Source organism: Anabrus simplex, chromosome 1 (assembly GCF_040414725.1).
Source record: "Anabrus simplex isolate iqAnaSimp1 chromosome 1, ASM4041472v1, whole genome shotgun sequence".
Lineage (NCBI taxonomy): Eukaryota > Metazoa > Arthropoda > Insecta > Orthoptera > Tettigoniidae > Anabrus > Anabrus simplex.
In genome coordinates, this window is record NC_090265.1 from 1457760115 (window position 1) to 1457777384 (window position 17270).

At 40.2% G+C, this 17270-nt stretch overlaps 1 protein-coding gene across 1 annotated transcript in view; it reads left to right on the top strand.

Annotated features, from left to right (window-relative positions):
• LOC136879443 (hemocyte protein-glutamine gamma-glutamyltransferase) overlaps positions 1–15929 on the top strand; it is a 279634-nt gene extending 263705 nt beyond the window's left edge. The window contains exon 14 of the mRNA XM_067153235.2: positions 15338–15929. Within this exon, the coding sequence (XP_067009336.2) occupies positions 15338–15482 (145 nt within the window). The 3' untranslated portion in view covers positions 15483–15929. The remainder of the gene's footprint in view (positions 1–15337) is intronic.
• The last annotated feature ends 1341 nt before the right edge of the window (positions 15930–17270 follow it).

Here is a 17270-nt window from a genome sequence, read left to right on the forward strand (position 1 = left end):
AATATCGACAACATTGTGCTTTCTCGACTGCGAAGTGTGATGAATCCCTCGTAAGTAATATACTGTAATATTACTTACTCCTGCCGTATTGTAATTGTGTTCAGAACCACTTAATCTCTCTACAAGGTCATTAGTCCGGAGGCTGGTTAGATCCTCAGTTAGCATCACGAAATGTTATAGGGTTGTAGAGAACCCCAGAACCCGATGACGCCGCCATAATGAGGAGTGAGGTAGTTCACCATTGTCTTTCTCAGTGGGCTAGAAAGTGCTATTGCAGTACACTTGCCCTATGAGTAACACCTATTATAACATCCAAATACAGTAGTTGTGCTCCGAATATCAATACACAGCACAACCGATACCTCAGCAGACTTCAGTGGAAGCTGCTATATATTTTTCTCTGCCCCATGCCCAGAGAAAACCGGCCCCGTGGTGTAGGAGTAGCGTGCCTGCCTCTTACCCGGAGGCCCCGAGTTCGATTCCCGGCCAGGTGGGAGATTTTTACCTGGACCTGAGGGCTGGTTCGAGGTCCAATCAGCCTACGTGATTAGAATCGAGGAGCTATCTGACGGTGAGATAGCGTCCCCGGTCTAGAAAGCCAAGAATAACGACCGAGAGGATTCGTCGTGCTGACCACACGACACCTCGTAATCTGCAGGCCCTCGGGATGAGCAACGGTCGCTTGGTAGGCCAAGGCCCTTCAAGGGCTGTAGTGCCATGGGAATTGGTTTGGTTTTGGTTTCCATGCCCAGAGACGGATGTAAAATAAACTGCAGCCATCAAAAAATAGCAAGGCGGACCCACTAAATAATTCGCTCAAAATCTGTTCATATTGCATGAACTATAGTTAAAAGTGATAATTAAAGAACAATAACACCAAACTTTACTAAACGTATCCTGACTGTGTGTCCCTAATTTTATGAAAAGAACCTTCAAAACCGTAATATTTTGTCCTTGCGAATGCAACGTTAAAACCTATGCCAGAGTGTACTTTTTAATGTTTCATCTGCTATATATGAGCAGACTTGGAGTTATTTTCCCTGCTTAAAAATAAAAAGACAATACGTACCTTTTCATGTTTTAGTTCTGCCTGCCACGACTTGCAAATATTTGGCAACAGATGTTTGTGTGTTTGTTTATTGAGTAAATAGCGCCACTTGTTTCCGCTCGGCGCGTGGGAAAGTTTGCATTCTGTTTGCTCACGCAGAATATGGAGCTCACTGCATTGCTAATAAAGGGGCTCGTTTCCTTGTTTGCTGTGACTACCATAGGAAACTGAGCTATAAACCACCGTAAGCAGAATTCCACACTAATATTATGATCTGTAATACCACACACAAATCGATGAATAGGTTACAGAAAGGAATTCTTTCCTTCACTTTTCGTTTTTTCAGTCATACAGCTCATAGAAATACGAAAATCGAAGTTTTACATGAACATTAATTTGTGAGTAACCAGGTTATTGGTATTCATTTAACAAATTATAATAGACAAGAACCTCGTTTATCCGGATTAAGTGGGACCGGGACTGATCCGGATGATCGAAAATCCGCTATATATATATATTATATAACATGTACTGTATTTGTTTTCTAGATTTTCCGGATTAATATATTTACACAAGTTGTACAGTAATACCTTTTGTTTTCAATTGTACAAAAGAATATATAAGAACACTTTTCTCATATTTACAACTCTGTTTTATGCACTAAAATAATGTGTGAGCTTTTTTCTATTTTACATTCGTATAGCGTTTCTGCGCAGCACAACACAAAGACGTTTTACTAAAATCAGTTCTGTTGGTGTGGTTTCAGTCTGGAATTCTAAATAGGCCATCATTTCTCCCAGCTGAATTGTTTCATCTCCATGAGTCATTGTTTCTTCTGATGGAGCTCCGGTTTCATTTTCCAATTCACCATCACTCTCGCCATTACCTGTCGAGGAACAAGAGGCAATAATTTATTCCTCTGTAATTATACCGTAGCCTGAATTATTCATTTCACAACCAGTCATTTACGTCGTTCACATCTACATCCGAGCATCCGGGAATGCGTGCAAATGTGTCAAGGAAAGAGTCCACGGTTTCCCACTCACATTTCCAGGCGAATGTCCCGACGGTACCTTTGATAGACCGTGGCCGACTTGCTTGCAATTCCTGTCCTTACCTATCCATGGCGGAAAGGACATTCAAGAAGAATCGACCCCGTAAAAGAAATACTGTACAAGTAGAAATACATTTTTATTATTTTCGATCCGGATAAACCGGAGATCCGGATTAATGAGGGCCGGATAAACGATGTTCTTGTGTATTAAGAAGAAGAAGTATCGCATGGCCTCAGCTACTGCTTTCAGGCATTTTAATTTGACGCCATCTGAACCGCCTGCACGTGAATTTCGATGCTAGGTGTTACTCTACCAACTCCGCAACGATTCTCAATTTTCTTTCATAATACAAGTTGTAAAAGATGGAATTTGTTTCCTTAGATTACTTTCAATAACTCTCGATCAGTTCTTGCCCTTCGTAATATTTCATGATTTGAAATTTTTGGGCCCACGAGAATCGAAGCATTCATCTATCGGCCCACATATCGAAAGCTTGTCTGTGAATTTCACCAAGCGGTCATTCGTTAGAATTCACTAAATGATCAAAGTATTTTAACTCGCACATTTACAGCGAATTAAGAACAAGTCACTGCACTGATCACAAACGTTCACTACACCAAAATCAACAGTGAATTCCTTCTTCTGTGCAGTAAGTCATTTTGTACTATATATTTGCATATTGTCGGTGAACAAAGAATACCTCGTATATCACTATGACAGAGTTTTAATTAATTTACTAGTAGTTTCCCGCTGGCTCCGCCCGCAATGTACAACGTATGGTGTTATTCGTTACTATCCTCACGATGTATTTGCAAAGTTTCGAGTTAATCAAATAAAGCACATGATCTGTTGTGGTAATAGAATGTAATATCATGTCAACAAAACACTTGAAAATACATCACACAAAGAAATTGAATTAAACCTTCCTTGGAACAACACTACGCGCCGAACTGTTAAAAAGTCCTTCAAAGAACTTCATCATGGAGACAAATGTACTCATAACTTTTCTCAGATTCTACCAAATTAAGTAGTTATTACCTGAAAGGAAAGCGCTTGATCCACTGAATGTTTTAGACCAAAACGAACTGCGTACCTTAATTAGAACGAAAGATATGATTGCTTCAATGAGAAAAAATATTGAAGAAATGAGACGTCAAATTGAATGTGCACTATAACTTTCCTCAGAATCAACCACTTTGAATAGTTAAGAGCTGAAATGAAAGAGCTTGATCGACTGAGTGTTCTTAGGCCAAAACGAACTCCGTATCTCAATTAGAACCAAAGATATGTTTGCTTCAAAGAGACAAAAAATTTAAAAAGTCAAATAATTTGAGGAAGGCGGAAGTTAAGTGATTTATAGTACCTGATGACAAATCTGTGCATGAATACCTTGCAGATAAAAAATGAAGGAAATAGACCGGAGAGAATGGCTGGACTGACTGACTTTAGTTTTCATAATTTTTTTAAATATATAGATTTTGTCGGATTAAAACCAAATATATCGCCGGAGAATTTTTACATGCCGAAATCGTATGCGATAGAGCATCGAACAAACTTTCTTTCGCCCTCCAAAAATCTGTCCTGACTAATTGTGAATAAACGCCCAGGAAAATCTACCGGACACAAAAAAATAAAATATTGGGGATACATTACAGTGTAGGTGTTTACTAAGAAAGGGTTTCAAGAAATTACACTCACAAGAGGATGAAAAGCGTAGGCCTATACAAATCTGAAAACAAAATATTTATTCCTCCGAAACCGTTCACACTTTGGTTGCTACTGTATGTACTATATGTTAAATAAGACAAGTTTAGAAAAATTCAGACCTTAAGGCGTCAAATGGGAGTTAATATACGAAAGCAAACTTATTCCTTAATAGGGTAAAATAGCTATTATAGAGCCACTCGGTGGCCTCATCCTCCAGACCGGCTGCACTTCCCAACCTCAGTCCTTGGCGGGGCTCTTTTTCTTTCTTTCTTTCTTTCTTTCTTTCTTTCTTTCTTTCGTGTAGCTATTTCTAACCGAGTGCAGTCCTCGTAAGGCAGACCCTCCGATGAGGGTGGGCGGCATCTGTCATGTGTAGGTAACTACATATTATTGTGGTGGAAGATAGTGTTATGTATAGTGTGTGAGTTGCTGGGATATTGGGGGCAGCACAACACCCAGCCCCCGGGCCATCGGAATTAACCAATGAAGGTTAAAATCGCCGGCCAGGCCAGGAATCGAACCAGGGACCCTCTGAACCGAAGGCCAGTACGCTGACCATTCAGCCAACGATTCGGACCTTGGTGGGGTGATGTAGTAACAGTGTCATTTTCTAAGGATGGCAGAATACTGCTGTAATAGGCGACTAGAATAGGAGCTTACAAACTTTCTTCTTAGGAGCATGGGTTTATCGTTATAGGACCTCTAACTGAGTCTGGCATTATTATAGTCTTTTTCTCTGAAAAGGGAAACTAGAGTTCAGCTCGGTGGCATATTTTAACTATTATGACTCGAAACCAACCTTCCATTGCAATAACACGTTATTTCCTATATACAGCTGATACTGCCTACCCTCGCAGAGACAGCTTACTCGGAGACTAGGCATTTCTCTCGAGGTGGTGCTGTTTCGCCTGAATTTTTGGAAGTGAATTGCTAAGACAGATAATATTAGGAGATTAGTACACGTGAAGAGTTGCAAACTTTGCGAGTTTGCTATGTTACCACGCGCCAGACCGCTAGCTTTAACGATTTGCTGACTACGGTCTCGCGAATCTAGAGGTAACAGCTGACGTTTTTAATTTATACACCGTTAGCATTTAGAATTATATTTCTGAAAGTAAGACATACACAGCTTACCTAATAGGAGATTCAAGCCCCTATCTCTTAACGTGAAGATTTAGGTTTCGATTCTTAATGGTGGCGGGGAGGAAGGCATTTATTGTTAGTTTGAATGGATGAAAGTAGGGTAAAATAGCTGGAGCTGGGCCAGGGGCTAATCAACATGATGGCGGCCGCATACGACTACCTCTGATACCCTGCTGCAGTCCGGCTCCATGGCTAAATGGTTAGCGTGCTGGCCTTTGGTCACAGGGGTCCCGGGTTCGATTCCCACCAGGGTCGGGAATTTTAACAATCATTGGTTAATTTCTCTGGCACGGTGGCTGGGTGTATGTGTCGTCTTTATCATCATTTCATCCTCATCACGACGCGCAGGTCGCCTACGAGAGTCACATCAAAAGACCTGCACTTGTCGAGCCGAACTTGCCGTCGGACACTCCCGGCACTAAAAGACATACGCCATTTCATTTCAATTTTACCCTGATGCAATAGAATGATGACACCCATTTCGCTTGCTTTCTCCCAGGACCTAGTAGTATGTCACGTAATGTTTTTTGAGCAGAGGACTATGTTGTAGATAAGTCGCTTACTTTTTTAGGATAACTGGATACCTACTACGTACCCTACTTTCCTTCAGAGAGGTGATGACCTAGCTGTTCTTAACAACTAATACTTCAGGCTACTTTTTTAATAACTGTATGAGTTGGAAGGACAACTGAAGCTATTATTGCTAAATTCCGTTTCAAAATTACTGATCTTACTTTTAATTGACGTAATTCTACCGATATCAACTTGCGAATGGGTGGCACGCAGAATGGTATATTTGACAAGGGTATAAATGGCACATAATGACGGCCAAGTGCAAGAGAAAGAAAATGATTTTGACTTAACTCGTTACCGTAGCCATTATAAGACTTTCGCCTGCAAGGGAGTTGTACACCTTTTCGGGGCATAGGCTTTCATGGCTACCTCTGATACTGTGACACAATAACATGGCGTCACCCATTTCGCCTGCTTTCTCCCAGGACCTAAAAGTCAACCATTAATCTCAGCATCATTGCCAGAGGTGCTATTTCTCACTCCAAGAAGCTTCCCTTTTATCTTCAACCAAACTTAACTCCTGCCTAGGGCCGGAAATCAGTCGCCAAATAATTCTTCGACTGTAGGCTAATGCAGTAAGCTCACCGTTGCGATCAATTCAATAAAATTCAGTAAAAAGGAAGTGAATTCGCAGTCGAAATTATCGGTACAATGCTCTGTTATCCGACCGACTTTGCTGCACGCTAGTGAAAGCTGGGTATACTCAAATTGGTACAAACAAGCGGAAAAAGGAGGGTACTCATGAAGAGGATATAAAGGACTCAATGGATGAAGCTTGTGTATGAACTGGTTACACTGTTGGGATCAAAAGAGGAGAATGAAGAAGTATAGGGTACCTAGAAAAATAAAAGAGCAGAGAAAGGGACCAAGATGACAAAGTTTAGATTTGGTCACAGAGTTATTTGCAAATAGAGGATTGTGGAGACGCATAGATTTCACAGAGGCCTTGAGACTGAACCCTGAAAAGCATAATACTCTATAATTAAGATGTAGAAGAGTTTTACAATTGGCTTTACGTCGCACCGGCACAGATAGGTCTTATGGCGACGATGGGATATGAAGGGGGTAGGTATGGGAAGGAAGCCACATGCGACATCGTACAGCCCATGTGAATAGCCTTCATTCGAACATTTTACAATATGTAAAATCCCATGGTTGTATATAATTGAGTAGCTGGATGCAACTTCTTTTCATAGAGTTTCATCAGTTTTGTGTAGTTATAGGATTATTGCATTGCTTCGTCGCATTATGATAGAAAGTATCGTATCGTGTCATTACAACCCTGTCCGACTCGTTGGCTGAACGGTCAGCGTACTGGCCTTCGGTTCAGAGGGTCCCGGGTTCGATTGCCGGCTGGGTTGGGGATTTTAACCTTAATTGGTTAATTCCAATGGCCCGGGGGCTGGGTGTATGTGTTGTCTTCATTATCATTTCATCCTCATCACGACGCGCAGGTCGGCTACAGGCGTCAAATAGAAAGACCTGCACCTGGCGAGCTGAACCCGTTCTGGGATATCCCGGCACTAAAAGCCATACGACATTTCTTTTCATTACAGCCCTCGGTAGCAGACTTCAGTATCAAGATGGCTGTGCCTAATCCGACGACTAGTTACATGCGCTTCTACAGGCCCTAAAATAACGTAAACAAAGACCTCATACTCCAAGTAGCTGGGACTGAAGTACGAATCGACATTTCATTTGACGCAGACTGCAGCATGTAGTTCGCAGTATTTGGCGCTAGTGGAATGAAGAGCGCTCTTGTCATCCAACAGAACTGCACTCAAGCGGAAGCTTTATTGAACTGCTCTCTCCCCTGTAAGCCCCTGCAATAGCATGACCATCTCAAGGCTGGGCATTGTATCGCCATCTCTCGGCACACTTACGAAACAGAGCTTTGGAATTCTATGAATTCTAGATGGCATCACTTCAGAAAGTCTACATAACGGAAGTTGTGGTCGTATTATTATTATTATTATTATTATTATTATTATTATTATTATTATTATTAGCTTTTCGCAGTATTAATTCAGTGAAGACTCCGTGGCTCAGGCGGCAGTCACTCCATGTGAGATTTGTGCTGGACAAAGCCGAGGCAGGACAGGTTTTTCTCCGGGTACTCCGGTTTTCCCTGTCATCTTTCATTCCAGCAACACTCTCCATCAATATTTCATTTCATCTGTTAATCATTAATCATTGCCACAGAGTAGTATGACAGGCTTTGGCAGCCGGCACATTGCCTATCCTCGCAGCTAGATAGGGGCTTCGTTCATTCCTTTCCTGACCCGATCGAATGACTGGAAACAGGCTATGGATTTTCATTTTCAATTCAGTGAAAAGGAGAATGAGATTTACAAGTTAAAATTTAAAGAAATGGAAATGCCGGGAAAGAACAGATACTGAACATAAAGATCACGGTCACATTTTACCCGGTCCAAGAACCAATTAATTAAAAAAATAATTATCTTACACTGACTAAATACATCGGGGTAACATCAAATATGTTCCCAGCCCTTGCAAGAAAAACTGATACCCAAACAAGAATACCCTGAGAACATGTTTCAGTAAAGAGTACCTTACAAATTCAAGGACATGACGGATATTATTTGAGCCGACCTTTTCTTTTTTCAGGATTTTTGGGCGTAGAATATATCGCGTGTGTATTAGGTGGGCGTTAGAAATAAGTGAATGGACAGTAGAGTTTGTAGAGTGTTTCTAATTTTTCAATCAATCAATCAACCTTACCGTACCGCTCTCTAGGAATGTATGTTTGTATGGCGTATTTACGCACTCCTACAGTAGTACGTATTTAAGGTTAATTTTCCTTTACACTGTCGCATAGGAATATGCACACAATGAATTTTTTTCTAATGGACTATGTTTCCATATGCGGCTGTGAGGCGTGACTGGCCTTAAGGACCGGCCGCGCAGCGACCATATGATCTTTTCTGCCTTTAAAACTCCACTCAAGTGTATTCGTCTACTAATGTTATTCTACGCCATTTCTCTATTGACACTTCAGAACAGCAGCTCGTCTCCTTATTTCCAAGTCTTCCCAACTCCAAAGTTTGAAATATTTTCGTAACACTTCCGTTTCATCGGAAATTACCCAGAGCAAATCATTCTGTTTTCCTTTAGATCTTTTCCAGTCTTCGTATCGAGTTTTCATGGCTTGTGTACCAAACACTGGAAACACACAGTACTCTAATTGGAGTCTTTCCAGAGAATTATACGCCCACTCCTTTTTATCCTTGTTACAACACCTAAATACTCTCAAAACATACCGTTGGTATGAGATCAAACAATTCCCAAACTCTATCAACTCGATGACATCATATTCAGTGTTTTATGACGGGAGCAATAAGCGTGTTGAACTCAGTTGTGGCTCGTGGCCTTCGACCATCTCGGCTTTCTTACGGAGTACACTCGCGATCATTCGAATTTCGAGTGAGGAGGGAATCTGGTAACGTTTGGGCGTAGATTTTAGCCATCGCTGAACATGGAGTAGAGACAAGCGGAGTCGCGTCACATATCGATGGCTTTCTTTTAAAACCTCGTATGTCCAAATGTTCTTCCTACCCATTATATTCCTTAAGACTGGTCACGCCTCCCGGTCATATATTTGTATGCAGTCCATCAAAATAATTTTCGCTGTGTTCATTTTCCTTTCCTAATGTCTAAAGGAAAATGGACCTTACCGTACCGTATTGTAGGGATATTGATTGCATGGCAAATTTACACACTTCTACAGTATAATGTATTTAAGGTTCATTTTCCTTTACAAATTGGCAGAGGAAAATGGCCATAACGAAAATTATTCTTTTGGACTGCATGTAAATATGAGACTGGGAGGCGTGACCAGTCTTAAGGAATATAATGGATAGGAAGAGTATTCGGACTTACGAGGTTTTTATAGAAAGCCATCGATATGTTCGTCTTCCAGGAGGTGTGGCTTGTGGCGTCATGCACTCACAAGTCACTCCTGCTCGCTTGGTATTTTTTCGGGAACTGTTTAAGACGTTTCTAAGATTTAATATTCTGGCTATACTGGCTTTTCCTAATCAAGGAAAACAATCATTAACTGTAATTTCACTGTGAAGAAATGTGCACAATGTAGTCCCGCTCCAATACATATGGCATTTAAATGTTCAATCAGCACTGATAATAACACCGTACGAACCGTTTTTCAAACACCCTTGCGTCTCTGAATATCATATGTGTCTAATACCCAGTTAGTTTTACTTTGGTTGTTGATTTATAAAAAATAATACGCAATTTGGGAAATAACCACAACAGTTATTTAAAATTCAAGGCCGTATTTATTTTACGTGTTTTGAGTTGTACGTTAGCAATCTCCGTCTGTGTTAGGTATTTTTATCAGTTAATATATCACAGTCCATGTTGAAAGGTAAGTTTGATGACATCATTTTCTCTTTTAGAGAATGAAAATGAATGAAAATCAACAGCCTGTTTCCAGTCATTTGACCGGGTCAGAAATGGAATGAATGAAGCCCCCTTCTAGCGGAAAGGATGGGAATTGTGCCAGCTGCCGAAGCCTGTCGCACTCCTCTAGGGCAATGATTATTGACTGACGGATGAAATGAAATGATAGTGGAGAGTGTTGCTGGAATGAAAGATGACAGGGAAAACCGGAATACCCGAAGAAAAACCTGCCCCGCCTCCGCTTTGTCCAGCACAAATCTCACATGGAGTGACTGGGATTTGAACCACAGAACCCACCGGTGAGTGGTCAGCGCGCTGCCGCCTAAGCCACGGATGCTTCCTTTTAGAGCACGAGGAACATAATAATTATTACGCCACTACCATACTTGTGTTACAAAAGACGGATAGCGTTCGTGGAAGCATGACCTTTAAGGGCCACGAATGTGTTTTCGTTTGATTTGCAGTGGCCTGTAAACATGGCTATATTCTATAAAAATAATAATAAGAATATGTTTTATTCCTTCTGGCAAAGTTAGGGCTGTACTCCCTTTCTTACACATAACCAGTCTTCACCTCGAACACTGTTAATAATAACTCTTGATGACAATAAGATGAAATATATTAACAATAATGGTATTAAAATAATAATAATAGTTTCTAGGCGGTTGCAGCCCTTGTAAGGCAGACCCTCCGTTGAGGGTGGGTGACATCTGCCATTTGTAGGCAACTGCGTGTTATTGTCGTGGAGGATAGTGTTATGTGTGGTGTGTGAGATGCAGGGATGTTGGGGACAGTACAAATCACAGCCCCCGAGTCATTGGAATTAACCAATTAAGGTTAAAATCCCCGTCCCGGCTGGGAATCGAACCCGGGACCCTCTGAGCCGAAGGCCAGTACGCTGACCTTTCAGCCAACGAGCCGGACAATAAAATAATGAAACCTAGTGATATTAAGGAAGAATCATGAGAAATGAAAACCTACAACCTATTTTCCAGTCATTGGCCGGGTCAGGGATGTAATGAATGAAGCAGATATAGGCTATTAGTGCGATGGGTTCGCCACTTAAGGAAGTATCATATCATATGTAAAAATGTCATATCATCTATACAAAAATTGTACGTAGTAAAAACATATATAAGTTTAGAAAGAAGGTGGGAAGTGGTAGATACGGTATGACCTGGTCGACTGAATCCTTCAGAAGCGTCGAAGTCCTGTGATATTCCGCGGACTACACTACATAGACAATGTACTGTGCCCTCGGCCCCCTCTGTCAAGGAAGGATAATCCACCCAAAAGTCTTCTCGCATTGATGTTTAGAGAGTGCTTCTCCACAACATATTGCATGAAAAATAAATCAAACTTAAACACCATCCGTAAACAGAGAGTGTATTTTGACATCATGATTTTGTGTGTGAAATGTGCTCACAAGCATCATTTTTATTGATGGCCATATTACAGGACTGTCCTCTAAAACGGCCTATGCTGTTCTGTTACACAAAAATTACAAAGAAATAGGAGATTTTGAGCCCTGATTGAATTGAAATATTTATCTTCGCTCTTCAGTTGTGTCTGTGGCTCTTATCTGACCAATAAGAGAAGGAGAGTAAACGTGTACTGGGCGGTTCGGAGGGTTGCACAGTTTTCCTTGCCTGAAATGAATATATCTGGCCGTTAGTTACTAATGATCGTGAGTTTACATGAGCTCTCCTACTCTCACCCTTGGACATTCTAGATATGGATAAACACCCTTAAAATCATTATGCCGTAGGCCTATACTTTTTTTAACATATAACTGTAAATATCCCGTGATATGCCTGTAGGTGAAACACAGGTTAGTAACTAATGCCCAGATATATTCATTTCAGGCAAGTTTATACTTGTTTTCATCTGTGTAAGATGTAAGCTTGACCTTTTTCAAAACTGAAAGACAATGAGACAGCTTGGAAATTTTCAGAAACTTCTCCAACATTTTACTGTTTTTCACGCACCTAGTTAATTATTCCCACAAATATTATTACTCGCGTAGAAAACAAGAGTGACACCTCACGGAACATGCTATCAATTTGCGATCCACAGTTATATCCACCAGGACTGACCTCTAATGTGACCGCAAAATGCGAATGTGCGCACTACTTGCGTCATCTAGCTTTATACACAATTTAGGCATACCCTTTTGGACCTTCATCTCTGCAACCCATTTTTACTAGTTTCTATAAGCTATGCAATTATTGAAGAAAGTCGGGTATCCACTTTTTGGGACACACGGATGCTTACCGAGGGACCTAATATTGGAAAGAAACGATAAAGTATTTTACCTCAAGAACAAATTCATTGTGGTGTTAAAATGGCCCTACTGAAGGAAAGGTGGAAGACAGTTTTAAGTTGTTACCAATATGGCTGCACAAACCCGTGGTGCAACAGCTCATTAAGGGACTCGCCCTGCAAGAAGACTGCCGCCCAGTCAGATGCCTACTACATGGTCAATGTGACGATATCCTCAACCATACTGATTAACTTTCGAGACCAGGCCCTCTGCCTCACATGTTAAATAATTCCTCACTCGATATCTAAACGCCAATTGAACCCCGTTCTAACCCACATTTCGGAATTAAATTCCTTGGACTGCCCAGAATTACGGTGATCACCGGCAACAGGGTTGCTTAAGTCCAGAGAAATTATTCGATCTGCCAACACAAGTATTTGCAATAGCCTTAAGTGAGAAACCTTGTATAATCAACTATAACGATTTTAACGAGTTTAAAACTCATGAAACAGAATAGTTAAAAAAATTAAAAGTATTCATTGTCTATCATATATTTACAAACTCCTGATTTATATCTTAGTACTGGAATGTCCAACTCAAAATTGATCAAACCTGAATCGAACAACATTACTTCTATTATCGACCAAACTCGCTCAGAACGTTGTAATGCCAGATGTGGGAGTTTCGTTTCGAGAGGCAAGTGGAATAGAACCTCCCCCCGTTGGTCATTGTTGAAATTATCTTCCGTGGTTTTCAACCCTAACTCGATTAAAATGTGCGGACTCTCCTTAGTCAATTCGTAAACCCAAATACTCTCACTGAAAGAGATACGGCATTTACATAGTATCTGTTACTTTCAAATATTAACTATAGGGAGCTGTTGATCCTACGCTCAAATTGCCGGACTGGTGGGCACAGACGGTAAAATAATCGGCCTTCTAAGCCCAAGTCGGTGGGTTCGATTCCACCTTAGTTCGGTGGTTCTTGAAGGTGCTTGTCGGCACATAAAATAACTACTGCAGAGCAAAATTCCAGCACCTCAGTGTCTCCGAGAACCGTGGAAATTGTTATTGGGACGTAAAACTATTATTATTATTATTATTATTATTATTATTATTATTATTATTATTATTATTATTATTATTATTATTATTATTATTATTATTACGTCCCAAAATTGAAACAACGTATTTCTCCGTTTAAACGATTCGTAATATCCTATCTGTCGTAAAACAATACATTACGTCAGGAAAGGTTCTGTCAAGCCGGTCATTTCTCAACAATAATAACAAAAATTCGGACCGACAACCTTAAGCTCGATCTGAAGCGCTGTGATTTTGAAGTATGGGATATGGTTTCGATCAGAACGGCCGCCTCAAGGGAGGCCTTTCAAATATTCGCCCTTTTTTTTTTTTTAATAGAACACCCTCAACTTTCTAGGAATTCGCAAGAAAATGATCTTTTGTCTAGAAAGTGTTCCAATGTGCTGTACAAGGGCCATTATAACGAAATGCCAGATCTAGTGAATGATACGGTATTATTAGCATGTTTCGCAAATCCCTGATGAATAAGTATTCGATCGGACATATATATTACCACCTGATATTATTATGAATGAACAATAGAAATGCGCATGAATGTTATTATTGTATGAATTAAGAAATTCGCGATTCACTTTCTGAAACAGAAAAGATCCGTACAATAAACCTTAAAATATTCCTCGTAAATTACATCATGTCCGCCATTGTGGTGTAGTGGTCAGTGTGTTTGCTGCCACTCCTGGAGGGCCGGATTCGATTCCCGACTCTGCCACGAAATTCGAAAAGGGGTACGAGATCTGGAACGGGGTACACTTAGCCTTAGGAGGTCAACTGAGTAGAGGTAGGTTCGATTCCCACCTCAGCCATCCTAGAAGTGGTTTTCCGTGGTTTCCCACTTCTCCTCCAGGCAAATGCCAGGATGGTACCTATCTTAAGGCCACGGCCACTTCCTTCTCTCTTCCTTGTCTATCCCTTCCAATCTTCCCATCCCCACCAAGGCTCCTGTTCAGCATAGCAGGTGAGGCCGCCTGGGCGAGGTACTGGTCATCCTCCACAGTTTTATCCCACGACCCAATGTCTCGCGCTCCAGGACACTGCCCTTGAGGTGTGATCCCTCGCTGAGTCCGAGGGAAAAACCAACCTTGGAGGGTAAGCTGATTGAGAAAAGAAGGAAGAAAGAATCACATTATACTGTATCTTTTTAAAATACGAATTTTACTGTTTCATAAAATATTAAAGTGTTATTTATTTTTTTATCTATTTATTTACTGTAGATTATTCTGAAGTATGATTCGTCCACACTATTGCAACTTTTAAATAATAATAATAATAATAATAATAATAATAATAATAATAATAATAATAATAATAATAATGTCATTTGCTTTACGTCTCACTAACTACTTTTACGGTTTTCGGAGAAGCCGAGATGCCGGAATTTAGTGCCGCAGGAGTTCTTTTACGTGCCAGTAAATCTACCGACACGAGCTGTCGTATTTGAGCACCTTCAAATACCACCGGTCTGAGCCAGGATCGAACCTAGCACGTAGGTGTTAGATGGCCAGAGCCTCAACCGGCATTTCAACTTTTACTCAATTAATTTCTTTACTACAAAGTGCAAAATGAAGTAAGTTGACTTGTGCAATAAATTAGAACATTTGAGGATAAAAGTGTGAACGATTTTGGTAGTAGCTCTTCAAGCAGTTCTAACATACTACATTAATTATGACTTTTATTAGGAGTACGTAATTGTTAACTTCTGTATTTTTGCATAGAACATAAACCATCACAAAATGGAATGATAATATACAATACATTGATTGGGACTATTATTAGTAAAGTGGCTTTGATGCTGACATTCCTGCCTGACAACCCAAGTTCAAATTCTAGTGACAGCAGAATGGAAATTTCTCATCATGTCGGGAAGGGCATATGGCATTAAATAACCGGCCAAATTTCTTAATGAAACAAGGCGGCTTTAGTGACACCAGAAGAAACTGGGAAATACTGGAAGCGGTTTATTTTCATCATGAGGGAAATTTATATATGTGTTTTTCTCTTCTTTCAGAGACGTAAACCCACAGGAGGAGGTGAAACTGGAGCATCGCTTCATGCCACAGAAATCTGGCAGTTTGACACTTATAGGAACTTTCTACTCCAAAGAACTGCTCGACATTACTGGCTCCGCTAAAATGGAAGTCTACGAGGACTGAAAATGATGGTTATAACATCAGTCACACAAGAAAGAAGTGCTACAAAATAATTTATCATATATTATTTTATTATATTGTTATTTGAAGTAGCCTATTATAAGTGCAGCATGTGTATTAAATATCATATTCATAAGAAATGAGATAGGTACTAAAGATATAATCTCCATTTATTTTAAAGTATAATATATTTTTAAAGCTATAAGAGCAACACATCTTGTAGGGAAAAGAACCTTTGCCATGTGCCATCTATTTAAATAGCTTATACATATGTCAGTACATTGACACTGAGGCAAAGGAACTTTCCTGCAGCAGTCGATATATTTAAATTTCATAATTTGTCTGCATTGTTATTGAAATAACTTCCTTGTATATTATGTGACTATTTCAGTTGAATTTTATATTTTGTAAAGAATGTTATATCGTCAATAAAGTCACACTTAATACTCATTGTTCGTCCATAGTTCCATGGAAAGTTGGAGGGTGGTATGCTCCCTTTGGCCGTTCGGTAAGCCCAAGTTCTCAAATTTGATCCCAGACAAGGTAGTAGAATTCTGAAGGGCAAAACATATGATTTCTTCCACTTGTTCTAAGTTCTCGTTCCAGCTTCCTCATTATTATTTCATCCATACATCCTTCGTGGCCCTTTCTATCCTTTGCCGATATCGTCCTTTCTCAAAGGATAGGACCTCTTCCCTCTTACCGAGCGAGTTGGAGGCGCAGTTCGAGTCAAGTACTTGTAACCTTGGTTTCGCGAGATGAGGGGTTCTAGCCACAATGTCGGTAGCCTTTAAGATTGCGTTATGTGGATACAAATGTTGAAAACTAGAAAAGTGGCTGGAATTGATCAGATTTCTAGGGATATACTAAAGACAATGCGCTGGGATATAGTACCATATCTGAAGTACTTATTTAATTATTGTTTGGTTGAAGGAGCTATACCAGATGAATGGAGAGTTGCTATAGTAGCCTCTGTGTACAAAGGAAAGGGTGATAGACATAAAGCTGAAAATTACAGGCCAGTCAGTTTGACATGCATTGTATGTAAGCTTTGGGAAGGCATTCTTTCTGATTATATTAGACATGTTTGTGAAATTAATAACTGGTTCGATAGAAGGCAATTCGGTTTTAGGAAAGGTTATTCGACTGAAGCTCAACTTGTAGGATTCCAGCAAGATATAGCAGATATCTTGGATTCTGGAGGTCAAATAGACTGTTTCGCGATTGACCTGTCTAAAGCATTTGATAGGGTGGATCATGGGAGACTACTGGCAAAAATGAGTGCAATAAATTGGACTAGACAAAAGAGTGACTGAATGGGTTGCTATATTTCTAGAAAATAGATCTCAGAGAGTTAGAGTAGGTGAAGCTTTGTCTGACCCTGTAATAGTTGAGAGGGGAGTTCCTCAGGGCAGTGTTATCGGACCTTTATGTTTTATTATATATATAAATGATATGAGTAAATGAGTGGAATCGGAGGTAAGGCTTTTTGCAGATGATGTGATTCTCTATAGAGTGATAAATAAGTTACAAGATTGTGAGCAACTGCAACGTGACCTCGAAAATGTTGTGAGATGGACAGCAGGCAATGGTGTGTTGATAAACGGGGTTAAAAGTCAGGTTGTGAGCTTCACAAATAGGAAAAGTCCTCTCAGGTTTTAATTACTGCGTTGATGGGGTGAAAGTTCCTTTTGGGGATTATTGTAAGTATCTAGGTTTTAATATAAGGAAAGATATTCCTCGGGGTAATCACATAAATGGGATTGTAAATAAAGGGTACAGATCTCTGCA